The sequence below is a fragment of the Thunnus thynnus genome, chromosome 5, assembly GCF_963924715.1.
Source record: "Thunnus thynnus chromosome 5, fThuThy2.1, whole genome shotgun sequence".
NCBI classification, from domain to species: domain Eukaryota; kingdom Metazoa; phylum Chordata; class Actinopteri; order Scombriformes; family Scombridae; genus Thunnus; species Thunnus thynnus.
Genome location: NC_089521.1, coordinates 28,058,754 through 28,073,169, shown reverse-complemented (window position 1 = coordinate 28,073,169; position 14,416 = coordinate 28,058,754). Strand labels below are relative to the sequence as shown.

Genomic DNA, 14,416 nt, shown 5'->3' with positions numbered 1-14,416 from the left:
TTTGAGTGCCTTAGAAAAAAAAAACACACACACACACACACTTCTCCATCCCAAAGAAAAAAATATGTATTTAAAGCTAAGAGAAAGAGTCTTTGAGCTGCTGTTGTTAGGTAACGAATAACATACTGACAACAAACATAAGGCCTGCTGTCGTCCTTGAACCGGAAACAATTACTTTGAGACTTTCCAAATGAGATTTTTATTAGAACGCATGGAGCTATAAACCAAATTACTGCATTGCTTTGGTTTTGTTCTTATAAAGTAGGAAAATATAGAGCTCTCGAAGCACGTACCGCTCTCCCTGCAACACACTCACCTTAATCTGCGATCATTTCAAAGTTAACTTCTGAAAAAAGCTCTTTTAAGCACAAACTTATTTAGGCACATTGGTGGAATTTTTTTTTGCCAGACCTGCAGTAGACAACTCACATTAAATCTTAATAAACAATTTATTAGTAAAGGCTGTTGTATAATTCATATTTATGAGTTTCTTGGTGTTTACTAGTATAATGACTTATAAAAAAAATCAACTTGGGACTGAGGATAAGTACAGCAGAGATATATTTTGCCAGATTTTTGGATGTTTTCCTCCCGAAGATGCAAAGCAAACAAGTCCAAAAAATTCAAAACAGCCTATCCTTGGAGTGCACTAATCATGACCTACTTGGGGTTGGTGGGTTCAAAGTCTCCACCCCTAAAATATTCATGAGTTCCTCTCCTCCTCATCCTTGCAAACAACATGGGATCAATTGCGCAGGAGAGTCCGTCTAATCATGTTCCCTATTTTACCAAATGTCTGATCCCTGGAATCTGTGATTGGCTGATCAGACTGATTGAAGATGTTTTGGAATATGGATTTCCCTCTGGATATGAGATCCTGGTACAACAGCCCTGTCTCCTTCAGCCCAATAGGGGAGAGGTGAGTGGGTGATGGAGGTGAGCGTGGGGAGGAGCGTCCCTTTCCAGAGAAAGGCCCTTTAATTGGGCTAAAACCCTGAGGCCGGGATCCCCCCTTCAGGGCAAGTGGAGAGCTGGACTCCATTATACACACACACACACACACACGGGCACACACACACACACACACACACTAAAGTTAACACCATCCCTTCTCCAAAAAAACACCCACTCAGTCTCAGTGAAGGCAGGCACACAAACACACACTCATACGCCAAAACCATCACTTGTCATTGGCCCAGCTGCTCCCTCTTCAAAGCTGTTGGCTTCTGGGTGGCCGTGGAGATGAGAGGAGAAAAGAGAAGTTCTCAAGAGCTGCAAGCCCCAGCCAAACGACAGCAAATATCATCCATGAATATTCGTCAGACTCATGCACAAGCTGAGCAGAAACCTTGAACACTCGGCCAATTAAATACTGGAGAAAATGTGACACAGAAGAAAGGAGTTTGGAAATCTACAGAGGTGTGTGTGTGTGTAAGTGTGTGTGTGTGTGTGTGTGTGTGTGTGTGCACGAAGGAGAAAGAGAGAATTATAGTATACATGGATTTGAATGGCAATTCTCATTCTCATCATTTCCCTCCTGTGTTCTCTATTTCTGTTGGCAGTGGTAGAAGAAGTTTTAATATCTTTTACTAAAACAAAACTAGTCTTGCCATATGGTGAAAGTACTCCATTACGACTAAAAGTCCTTCAAAAGTTCACTTGAGTAAAAATATGTAGCGTGTGCTGTCATATATAGACTGGTGACATATTAAAGGAAAAGCTGGTACAGGTCTGAATGCTTGGCCCCTACAATGAGGGCATCTGGTGACTCTGTTATGCTTTGGGGGACATTTTGCTGGCATGGTTCGTCCCCTTAGAGTTGTTCTGAGTCATCACCTTTATCCTATGATGAAACACTTCTATCCTGATGGGAGTGGTCTCTTCCAGGATGGCAATGCCCCCATCCATAGTGCATGAGGGCTCACTCATGAGTATGAAAATGATATGAATCATAAGCTATGTCCTTTGCAGTCACCAGATCTCAACCCAACTGAACACCTATTGGATATTTTGGACTGACATGTTAGACAGCGCTCTCCACCACCATCATCAAAACACCAAATAAGGGAATATCTTTTGGAAGAATGGTGTTCATCCCTCCAGTAGAGTTCCAGAGACTTGTAGAATCAATGCCAAGGCACATTGAAGCCGTTCTGGCGGCACATGGTGGCCTGACACCTTACTAAGAAACTTTTATTTTGGTTTTTCCTTTAATTTGTCACCCGTCTGTAGGTCATGCATTTGGGCTCAAGAGGGAGTGATATTAACTTCCTGAGGAAATGGAAAGAGGCTTTCTGGATTTATAATCTCAATAGCTTGAGAGAACATTCAACAGTTATTTTTTTATTGAAAGAGAGTTTTGTAGTTTTTTGTGCTTTTAATCCTTATTTCTGTGACTGTTTGTGTGATAGTTTGTACTGTTGTAACAATTTCTTCTGTGCTTTTTGACATTTCTCTGTTTGAGGTACAGTACAACATCTTTTAGAGGCTTTTAGAGGTCAACTATGTGTCTATTCATTGGATAACTGATAAAGACTCAGCCTACTTGTGGTGTGTGAGTGCAGGCTTTTAACCACTCTGTAAAACACCCTGAAGAAGACCCAAATGTGTTGAATAACTCCAAGTCTCTCGGAGCAAGTCAATTACTGTTACTTTTTTACACTTAAGTCAAAGTAAAGTAAATGTTCTTTGCCACTTTCCCTCACTGTGTGTTGATGTGTGTCAAATGTACTTACTGTAATATTTTTGTCCTTGTGTTTGTGTGGTTGAGAGTTTATGTGGGTGTACAGATTGTTTCCATCAGAACTTGTTCTTCACATGAAGGAAAAGTGCCTTTGAAAACTGCATTTAGACCATTTGATTCTATTTGTATCTTCATATGCATAACCACATGTGATCTGTCAGTCTCTCTTACCTTGTTGCCGTTGTTGAGGCTCATGCTGCTTAGAGCGGACAGTTTGGCCTCCAGACTATGGTGTCCCGGCTGCTGCTGCTGCTGTTGGTGGAGCTGCTCCCTCTGGATCTGCTCCCTCATGCTCCTGGCCTCTTGGATGGCCTTCATCACCGCGTCCTGGTCCCCGAACAGCGCTGTGGAGTTCAGGCTGGAGAGGATGTCTGGGGGAGGAGGACGGGATAGGAAAGAAAAATCACTTTGACTGGAAAGCAAAGTTTCAGAAAAGCTCTGTATACCACCGTAGTCAAACAGTTTTACAAAAAGTTCAACATGTACTGTTATTCTCCGAGTGTGACAGTCCAAAACAGTTTATCTGAAATAGACATTATTTTTCTAGTATTTTTTTATTTGCCTGTTTCAGCCAACCAAAAGATTTTGAGTCAGATGCTACAACCGCTAACCAAAGAACCCTTGAAGAAACCTGTTTCCTGTGTGTATTGTGGTGAGTGTGTGTGATTTCATGCTGCTCCTTCACAAACAGTAAGTTTTGAAAACAAAAGACAAGTGCTGAAACCCAAAACTTCATAATACAAATGGCTATTAAATACTATTGAAACATCTGTATGAAAAATGGGAACTTCTTCTCATGTCTTATGGGGGCCAAATGTTGCTTAAGTTGTTTTCCAATCCTCTTGTGCCTAAACACGACGGAACCTCCTCCTCCTTGTTTATGCTCTGTGCTTCACACGTCTGATGCACATTTGAAGAATAAGAGAAGAAAAAAAAAAAATAAAAGGATGCAAAGTTTCCGTCGCCCTCCTCGTTTAATTAGCAGACAAGTAGGAAGCACTGTATGCTTGGGTGGCCGTTAAAATGGGCAAAAAATAACTTTGCAGGGAACACAAGCGTTACGTCCTCAAAGCCACTCCAGAGGAGCTGGTGAAATTGTTTTCTGGGGGGATATAATGAGAGGGTTTAGATTGGCCTTAATAACAGATAGCAGAGGTAGGGGCATAAAAGGTCTAGCGCGGGCAGACAATGATGTGAGGAAGCTCTTAAAAACCAAATAACGTGTGCTGGGTTTCACTGCTTCCGCTGCCGGGGTTTTCATTGGGGCTAAATACAGGGCTTTGGCCTCCTGTAAAACACAAATACACACACACAGGTCTCCTCTTGGGGTTGAGGTGTCTGCAGTCTATCAGGCGCATTTGACGCTGCTTGATTTGTCTGTGTGTGGCGGGGAGGAGGGAGGTGTTTGGGTGGGAGATGTTTTTGTTTTTCCAGTTGAAGGGAAGGCACAGCTTTATACTCTGTAGATGTACAGTACAGATGTGAACAATACAGTGGTGTATGAGTGTTTGTTTGTGTGCAAGAGCATGTATGTGTAGAGTACGTCAGTGTTTCCCCCCCAAATTTTTTCCTTGGCATAGCGAAGCAGCATTTAGACTACGTGATTCTTATTGAACATGTCAGTAGAGCCAATGCTGATCTACTTCTTTTAGGCTGCTAGGCAGGGTGGCCCGCTCTGTCTGCCCAGTGGTAAAGGAAACACTGGTGTTACAGTGTATGTATGTGTTTATTACCCACCCAGAGAAGTGTTCCTGCCCATGGTAGGGATCGGGCTGGGGATGCGGCCCTTGCCCATGCCAGTAGGGCTGGTCTTGTTTCCGGAGAACAGACTCTGTGTCGGGGACGTCGGGGAGCGGAGAGGCTCAGCTGTCTTGGGTCTGGCTGAGAGGTTTAATGGCTGTGTGGATCCTTCCTCCTGTTGGTAGAACAGACACAACAGTGTTTAAAGGAAACATTTTTTGCTTATGATCCCTTAATACAAAGCAAAATCTATTCACTAACCCTTGTTTTAAAGGCCTCAGTATACAATATAGTATATCATTGTATATCAAGAAAGAAGCAAATATTAAAGACAGTCCAACAAATACACTTAATTTTGTGGGGCAGGATTTTGTTTTTTTTAGTTTTCTTCTTTCCTCTGTAATCTTTTTACAATCTCATATATTCATGTTGTGACCCCTGGTTGGGGTTCAGGATCCCTCAGGCTGGGAACTACTGGTTTAAAGCAATACTCCACCCAGAGGTGTCAAACACCTCCTCCTGTAGGCTTGAAAAGTGGTTGTTAAATGACATTCCTCATCACTGTAAGTGAGCACAGCACCTTTGGTTAGATAAAGCCTGTTAGTTACAATGAATTTCAATGGTGACCTGTTTTCATTTAAAAAAAAAAAAACGTCCACAGAAACTTCTCAAATCAATCTTACAGCATAATCCACCTCTCTGTCTGTTCATATGCGAAGTACTCTCAAAACAAATATTTTGGCAATTTATGACTCAACAAGATACTTGCAGAGGAGCTTCAGAGCTGTGGACTTTCCAAAAGGGTGAGATAAACGTTGTGTATTTAGCCGTATTTTCCAAAAACTATAAGTGTTTGGAACTTATTGAGCATAAGCAAGGACAGCAAATGGGTTATGCAGAAGGATGTTTCTAGACGTGTACTTTTTTTTTTCATCTGCAGTGAAAATGGGTCACTATAATTGACTGAATTCAAGCCGACCGCAACTGCTGATTTCTGATCAGTCATCCCTGTCAGGTTTTTGCTCTTCAATAAAAGAATTCCATCGCTAACCTCCGTGAACCTGGCAGAAAAACAAAGCTGGAGTCACTGTGCATCTTCTTATCTAAACAATGGCACCTTTGTTCATGTGATTCCTCTATTTCTAATCAAAGGTTCATGACCACATTGATCCCCATAAAGAATCCCTGGAAAAGGAAAAGTAGTGACAAGAAGAAAAGGTCCACACGTCAACACGGCCTGAATGCAGCTCTTGTGTTGGCAACAAGCGCTTAATGAACGTGGATCTAATTTGGAGCCGAGCTTCAGCTGAGGGAAGTGTTGAGAAGGGAAGGAGTTTAGGGTGAGCTCGGTGGGGGAAGGGGGGTGGGAGGGGTAGGCTGCGGGTGGCATGCCAGAGTGGGGGAGGGAGGGTGGAGGGGTTAGCGGAGGGTGGGGAGTTTGGAGGGCACAGCACTACTGTTTGAGTGCGGTGAGCTCTGACGCCGGTCTATTGTGACGCCGGTTGCAGCTGTGCCCCACACACACACATGGCTTCCATTACTGCCTCGTCGTTGAGTAAAGATGAGGCGTACGCTCTCTCCAGTGAAGAGGTCTGGGCTCATGCCAAACAGCAGCCAGCGCCAGTGTCAGTTTGTGTGTGTGCGTGTGTATCCGTGTGTGACTTTTAAATAAGCTGTTTCTAATTGACAAAAAAGAGCACAGGGCCATGTGCAGATCCCAGTTTCAACAACTTCCAAATTTCCAGTGTTTAACTTTTACTTGCACAGTTATCATCATTATTATTCTTGTGTGTTTTCCTATCATACATATTAGCAATATTACAAACAATAAACCATACTGATGTTGCTTTCTTTCCTCTACATATCCTTTTTACATTTATCTAATTACCATTTGCTAGATCATAGGATATAGTCTAATTTTCTCCATGGTTATCTTTTCCGACTGTTTGTCTCTGCATTGCCCCGTGTGCCGTTTTCCAGAATGATTTGCACCGACGGACTCACCTTAATCTGAGTGACAGGACTGGATGCTCTCTTCTCGCTCTTCAGGGCAGAGGGGGAAAGGGGACCGGAGGAGTTGGGAGCCTGCGGGAGAGGAGCCATCTTGGATCCTGGTGAGATCTGCATGCTTGCCAGCTGGGCGGCATACAGCTGCTGCAAAAAGAGAAGAAACCAGCAAAACCGACAGGCTATTAACATCGCTCGCCAGCAGCTAGTCAGTGGTTTTCTTCTTTCATTCTCTCTCCTCTTTCTCCTGTTCCCCCCCCCTACCCCCCTCCCCCCCACACACCCTTGATCCTGTTGTGTTTTTCTGCTGTACCCCTCCCTGGTACAGCTTGCGTCCTCTGAGGTTTGATGGGTGTGTGTCTGAGCCAAACACACACAGACCTCTTAAGGAAACAGATGTGCATGTACACACACCTAGATCTTGAAGTTGACAGAAGTGTCTCACACAAATGGAAGATTTGTTTGAGGGGGTGAATATATATCAGGGAGGCCAGCAAAACATTTTTACTTTAAATTATCTACAATCCATCTCTGACAGTTATTCTTTCAACAGATGCTGGGAGCAGCTTGTATATCAATTTACATCCAGAAATAAATCCAGACAATAGCTAAAGCAACCTTTGAATGCTTTGCTTGAAGTTTCATGTTAACTATCTTTCTGAATACTTATGATTTGGTTCTGTAAGTAATGAAATAAGCTTTTTTAGACAATGCCCAGCTCAGTATTACAAACAATAAAAGGCTGGTTTCCCTTATTTTTTGAAAAACAATGTGAACCACACTGGAAACAAACCACATAGTCTTATTGTTATCCTGATTATTTAACCTTTTGAAACTCTTGGCTTTCACAGCAGAGCTGTAATTTTAAATGGTAATAGTTCAAATCAAACCAAATCAGTATTATAAACATAACTTTAAGGGTCTCAAAAACACTTAAAACTATTCTTGTCACAAGTGGTGAGTCTTTGCATCAAATATTCAGACAAATGTTTCCTCTTTAACCTAAATTCAAAACAAAGACGATAGTGGACAATGATGTTTAAGTAGGTGTAGTCATACTGCAATTATATCTTTGGCAAGTGAGTCAATTGAAAAACCTTAGAAAATGGCGTAAAAACAATAGAAAACTAAAAAAAGACTCGGAAAACTATAACCATCAGCCTTCAGGGTTGGACGAAAACATTAAATGTAGCAAAAAAAAACTGTACAGATTTTCCATCCAAGGTACTTAACAAAAATCAAAGAGTCAAATACTCGGTCCGCAGTCCAGGGTCTTCTGAATCAAAGCTAGCTGGCCAGACAAACCGCTGCCTGAAACCACTGTCAACCCCTGTCTAAATGCATTGGAGTGTGAGTGCTGGAGTATCAAAGAGCCTGTCCTCAGGAAAACCACCCAGACGTGGCTGGCCTTCGCTGAGTCTCCCTCCTCTCTCTCTTTCTTCTCTGCTTTCAAGCTTTCCTCTCATTTTTCATTACTCTCACCTCATCTATACTCTCCTGCTCCTTCTATGTTTGTCTTTCTTTTGTCCTGCTCTCTTTTGATCTCCCTCCGACTTTTTCCCTTTTCCTCTCGTCTCTTAGTCTCGTTCCAAAACCATTCTTCATATCTTCTCCCCCATCTCCATCCTCTTATCCATTTCTTTTTCTCTCTCTCTCTGTTTTCACTCTCTGCCCCTCAGCCTAAACGCCCCCCAGTGTTGTGAGATCTGATTTCCCTGTAGTCAAAACTGCAAAGCCTCCCGGGACCAGAGATCCAAAAGCAAAGAGAGCGCAATATAGAGAGAGAGAGAGAGGGCTGGAGAGAGGGAGCTGAGCTGCAGACACACGAGACCACCGTCGCTTCACCTCCGAAGCGCCAGGCTCAGCGGTCGGGGCCAGAGAAATTGGCTGGCCCTCTTTCCACTTCTCTCGGAGCGATATTAAACACAAACAGAAGGGGCCTCGCCGTTGAAACAAAGCCCTGATGTCACGCCGCTTATTTTCCTTGGAAGGCACCAGGAGCGATCGGGCCAACCCCTGGCGATATGAGATCCCCATAAGAATGTGCCTTGAATGGCTGGTGGTGAGGCCTCTCGCGTCAATCAAGCCGACCGCAGAGTTACTTCTGGTGATGCCTGATATTCTTACAGCTCTAAAGGGAGCTGGGGCTAGGGCAGACACACGAGTCTTTGAGGTAAAACACACAGTTAGGATCTCACACCCGCGCCTGCACTAACACACACACACACACCCACACACACACACACACACACACACACACACACAAGTATTATGTGAAAGCACACCCACGGCTATTGTGCTGTTAGCAGCGATTCCGTCAGCAATTCCAAATAACACTAAGAAGAGAGAACTGTTGAACTAACAAAAAACAGAGAACGAGAGCTTTCACCCATTTTTTTCCTCCTTTCCTTTAAGACACTCGGAGATTGATTGGTGACTGGGGAAGCCAATGTGCAGCGTAAACAACCCCAACTAGAGCTCTTGCCGTTCAGTCAACCCCCAAGGGAAGACAATGCTGCAATCTCCTAAATTACAAATTGACAAAGAGAGCCTCAGACCTCGCCTCATCTGTCCAGACTATCTGACTGGCCTTTGAATGTTAGTGCTAATTTGACTGAAATCCAAGTGATTAGTCTGTCATTTTTGACCCTCATGATCATCAGCAGGTTTTGTGACAGCCTTGGCCTACTTTGGCGTAATCCTTAAGAAAGCAAAGAAGGTGATGTTGTTGTGGTTTGGGTGTGGGCAGAGCCGTCTGGACCGGTGTATTCTAGCAAGCTAACAGCCTCCTCCAGTGCTCAGAGTGGCCCTGTCCCATTATGACTGAGTGGAGAATCCCTTTAGCTGGCCTCTCTTAGTGTCGAGCTGCTATCGATCTCAGGAGGACACAAAACAAATGAGGTTTTGTCTTTTTCAGCAGGTTTGAAGGGGGAGGAGGAGGAGGAGAAGGGTGGGTGAAATGGATTGACTGCCACTGAGCTGGCCCACACAGAGGACGCAGTCTAAATATTGCACCGAGAGCGTTAGCCGTATCCAAGACAGTGAAAGAGATACACAGAGAGGCATGCTGCATAAAGACAACCATTATCTCCCTTCCAATTCTTTCTCATGGAACAGATGCTTAGTTTAGAAGTAAAAAATACAAAACTGATTGCCTTTCAATTATTATCCTCATTTTATGACAAAGGAACACACAATTCTGGCCAAATTTCTATATATAAACAAACGGGAAATGTTCCAAACTTTGGGGCACAAAACTTTGCTCTTCACCTTCGTCTGCATGCTTCGGACACAGAAAAAGAAATAGGCAGAACACAGAGACAGACAGCGAGAGATGTCTTATGATTTCAACAAGAATGTCTGCTAAGCAACTGTATTTCCCTCGCATTAGCCGTGCACAAAGGGAGCCTTTCTTCAGCAGGAATCCACTGTTTGTGAAGGGGTCTACTCCAAGGTTCTGGAAACAATTGGCCTGATCAAGTTCCCACGCCGATAGCACGACATTTGTGCTATCAAAATTGTTAAGTCAGGTGATGATGGGTCCAGTACAATAGGGCAGTTTTTTGCCAAATGTCTCTCTTATCCCATTTTTGATTTGATTGGCTCTCTCTAACTAACTGAAACATGAAACAAAGGAAATTAAGTTTTATTGCTGTTACTTTCTGAACCTTTACTCTCCTCATTAGGAGAAGCAATGATGATTTTTGGGACATGTTAAACCTCTTGTTGCTTGTGCACGTTTCTTTTCACTGCCTGAGAAACACTCTTTCTACATGCTAGTTAATTCCCGCTTGACCATCAGTGCCAGCCAGCTGTCTTGAGGAGTGCTACAGGGCAGAACTTCGAAACATCTGGAGCAGTCTGGCTACAACATCTGTCCATCCTGTACTGAGCACAGATCTGGCATTAAACGGGGACCTTTACGGCATGATGCCAGCTGGTGTGTACTCCACTACAGTATGCTGCAGAGGAGATTGCTAAAGTAGAACTAACACGGTGTAATTGCATATTTATAATGCTTTTTTATAGGTTAATGCACAGTTTCACACACTGGAGTTAAGGCTATTGTGAAGCGGAGTGTAACTGAGACTAATAACTAAAAAACACTAAAAATTGCAGTGTGGACAATCATGTTGAGACATTACCAACACCTTTACAGCAGTGCCTTGTTTAAATCCCGGCAGACTGACTCACCAAAAGGCACAGTCATTTGCTAAATAAACAGCAATGGAAAGCACATTCTGTTGATTAATGATGATGATTAATGACTTGACAATTAATGCATGCAACTAGCAACATAAATTAGACTACACGTTTACCTCACCCCATAATGCACATTTCATATTGTATATAGGCCTACTGTAAGTGCCTGTCTGCTACATTTTTTAAATAATGCAACAGTGCATTTGGCTTCAGTTCAAACATCACCAACATGACAAGCAGCACACAGCAGAGAGTTAAAGGTTCAAAGCAACAGACAGTTTTCATGCATGATGAAGAAAAGTTAGGGGGAAAGAAGTATGTTAGTAAGACTCTGAATAAAAAACATCCACTCACAAACATTGTGTGAAAACAGATTTTCACTGCTGTCGTTGTCCCTCACCTCCCAAAGGCAGAGCCCATAAAGAAAGCAGAGCCAGAGTTGAGAAAGAGAGAGAGCCGCTGTGGCACTACAGCGTAACCACAATGGCTACATGCAGGCCAAAGGGCTTAAGATAGTGCAGGATGTAGAGAAATAAATCGCCTCTGTTCTTCTCATCAGTTTTGTTGTAAATCTATTATTCCTGAATCACATTAGTTCAGGGTTTCCTGCAGTATTCTGTAGCAAAAGCAGGCTACCTCATCATACAAGAACCTAATTGATCACAAGACGATGCACCAGACTCAACTCAGCGATCATTGATGGGTCACATCGTACGTTTGAGTCATAGTTATTACTCAAAGCAATGTGCTGTAATGCTGGAAAAAAAGTTTTTTGCTCAATTTGGGAAAAGTAAAGGCAAAAGGCTCAGTTACCAATAAATTTCCTGGGGCTGCTCACATGCACAGCAGCTAGATACACCAAAAAGATGCAACCTGTATAGTACAACACACACGTCCAAACAGAATACAGGGGTTAAAGTCATGTATTGATCCTGATTAATGAGAGAATGAACAACATTAGTACTTTTATTCACTTTGCAGGTGTTTTTATTCCGTCCATCCTGTATATACATATATCTGTACGATTAATTTGTTGCACTATAGTACAAAAAGTGCTACTGGCAATTTTTTTTAAAATAAAGATATATAACTAAACAAGTACATCTCATAAATCTCATCATGATTGCTTTTGGCGTAGGTATTGTTGTCAAAACAATGTCCAAACATGTGCTGGAAGCCAGCGCCTCCATCTCACAAAAATTCCTCAGATAATTACCCTTTTTTCTCTCATAAACATTTCCCCTACGCTCTCTGTCTTTCCTCCTTTTTCCCAGTCTCCTACTCGATTTCAGCCGACGCGGTGATGAGAAGCTTCCTCTTTCATTCAGGTTCCTCTCTTGCCTCTCATTCTCCTCGTCTCAGGCTGTGTTTAAATGTGAATGAGTTTGCATCTCCGACATCATTCATCCTCTTACCTCTCACTCACCGTACGGCTCTTTTGATCATTTCAAAGCCAGGAGTGGAGGATAGGCTGCGTCGAGGCTCCGATCCCCTCACAGCGCAGCACGACGCTTTGCTAAGTCAATAGCCGCTAATGAGGGCCTCGATAAGCGAAAACCACAATACAAATTGAAAAAACGGAGAAAAGGATTCCTGTAACATCCAAAAGCCATGCTATGGTAATGACTGACATGATGAAGCAATATTGTTTGCCGGTGAAAAACCTTTTGAGGGCTTTTGTTCTTTCTACTGATAGTAGGTACAGCAGGAGTGGTGGCGGGGTCGTGTTGTGAAATTCCAAACCGCCTTTAGGGAGTGCAGATTTCATTCTTCTTTTCTTTTTCTTGTTTCACTTTTTTCCTTAGCAAATATGTTCTATGATAACCATTATGAATAAGTGCTATTCTCAAACCACAGGTGTCAAGCAGCAATAAAATAGTTGATGAATTGCCTGGGCCAGGTGTTGTGCTGGTGGGGCGGAATTCCTCTGTGATTCATCATAACAGCTTTTGTCTGATACAGCTGACAGGCAGCAGATAAGCCGAACTAGCATGTTAGCGTCAGCCTACAGAGCTTCATCTTTAATCAATGCACCATGTTGTTTTATTGGGAAAAAAAAGTTAACTTCTTTAAAACTTATTAGGAAATAAGCCTGAGTGTATTAATGCATTAATGAACTTATTTATGATGGCTATCACCTCTCATGCAAGATATTTACTTCCTCTTTGTTATTGCAGCCTCTTTTTTTTATTGCAGAGGTTTCTCTGAGGTAAAATCTACCAGACACCCACATATCACTTGGCCTCTTGGCTCTCATAGGCAAAATAATAATAAGGTTTCACACACCAGGTATAGACTGAACTCGTTATTGTGTTGTAAGACTCAGTGATGAATAGGGTGCATTAAAAAGCCTTATTTTATGAAAATATGGCAAGTTTGTCTCCCACTTAAACTCAGAGTGAGGTTTTAAGGAGTAGGAGTTTTGTTTAATTTTCCCAATGTTCCTTATCTTGGCAGTCTTTTCTATGTATGTACTCACCTCTGAACAAGTGTCTTTGGCTCTTGCTTGCTGGTTACACCCTCAGGATTAAAAAGGAACATGTACTTTCTCAGTGTATAAGCACCTCACCATTATAGCCCTGTCTTTGCTCCTGCTACTGTTGCCGTGCTTCAGTTGTTTATTTAGTTGTGAAACACTCACTAGAGATAGCGTCATATTGTAGAAGCACTTCTTCAGTTCGCATTGTTTGCCTTTAACCAGACACAATCTCTCAAATCCTAAATTACGTGATGTTTTTGGCCTCCCAAAAAAACAAAAAAAAAACAGGAATAGTTGTTTCAGCAAGTGCTCCAAAAAGACATTTATATTTCCCTTCTAACAGCTGTGGGGAGGAAATCAGTGTGATGTCATTCGACAGCGACAAAGTTGAGTTTAACACCCTTACGTAATGATCACTGTTCATTTTTCATCTCCAAGCATGATGTTTTTATAAAACATGACTATGATCATCTAACCACGTGGTTAAGACATTAAAGTCCCTTAATCTTAATGAAGTAGTAATTTTAACCAAAACCGTGGACTTTCCCCAAACTTAACCAAGTCATTTTTTTTGCCTAAAGCTAACCAGACCTTAATCCTGTCATTGACACATCATAAAACATATTTATTTTTCAAAAGTGCTTTGTAACAGTTTTGGAAGACACGGAGGAGTGAATGAACCAAATACGTGTTTTATCGTTTAATTTGGAGGATTTGTTGCTATTAGGTTACGTTTCAGCAACTAATAATGTTTTGGTTTAGGTGAGGCAATTTGAGGTTTCAAGTCATGGCTAAATGTGCAAAAAAAAGTTGTTTTTAATGTCAAATATTTCCTGAGTGCAACGTTTTCATGAGTTCAGCACTTAACCTGGAACTGCTGCATATTTCCAACAACCACACACACCATCTGCAACACTTCACCACCACTCAGTGAAACACCCTTTTTCCTGGTGTTGTCTTCACTGTAGGAGCCTTTTGTAGTGGGGAAAACAACTCAACCCTTTTCCAAGCGTTGGTTCACCCATTACAAAAAAAAAAAAAATCATATTTTTTGACTTAACCTCTTGTGGTGTCTAGCCACGCAGACAGTTTTGGTTTATTGTGCTAATTTTTGAAACGTCAGGTGACCAGGTGTTTCAGTCTTACCTGTAGTTGTAACGGGCTGAGTCCAGACGCCGCTGCAGCTGCCATTGTAGATGGAATGAACTGCATGGGGTAATTCTCACCTGTTGAACAACCAAAAC

General features: G+C 42.3%; 1 protein-coding gene across 4 annotated transcripts in view; it reads right to left on the bottom strand.

Annotated features, from left to right (window-relative positions):
* LOC137183450 (transcription factor SOX-6-like) overlaps positions 1-14,416 on the bottom strand; it is a 115,058-nt gene that overhangs the window by 14,486 nt on the left and 86,156 nt on the right. For 3 of the 4 annotated variants that reach the window (XM_067590520.1, XM_067590522.1, XM_067590521.1), the window contains 4 exons: positions 14,319-14,398; positions 6,488-6,637; positions 4,481-4,658; positions 2,915-3,114 (listed from right to left, as the gene is read on the bottom strand). In XM_067590520.1, the coding sequence (XP_067446621.1) occupies positions 2,915-3,114; positions 4,481-4,658; positions 6,488-6,637; positions 14,319-14,398 (608 nt within the window). The remainder of the gene's footprint in view (positions 1-2,914; positions 3,115-4,480; positions 4,659-6,487; positions 6,638-14,318; positions 14,399-14,416) is intronic. The other variant, XM_067590523.1, reaches the window with a different exon arrangement.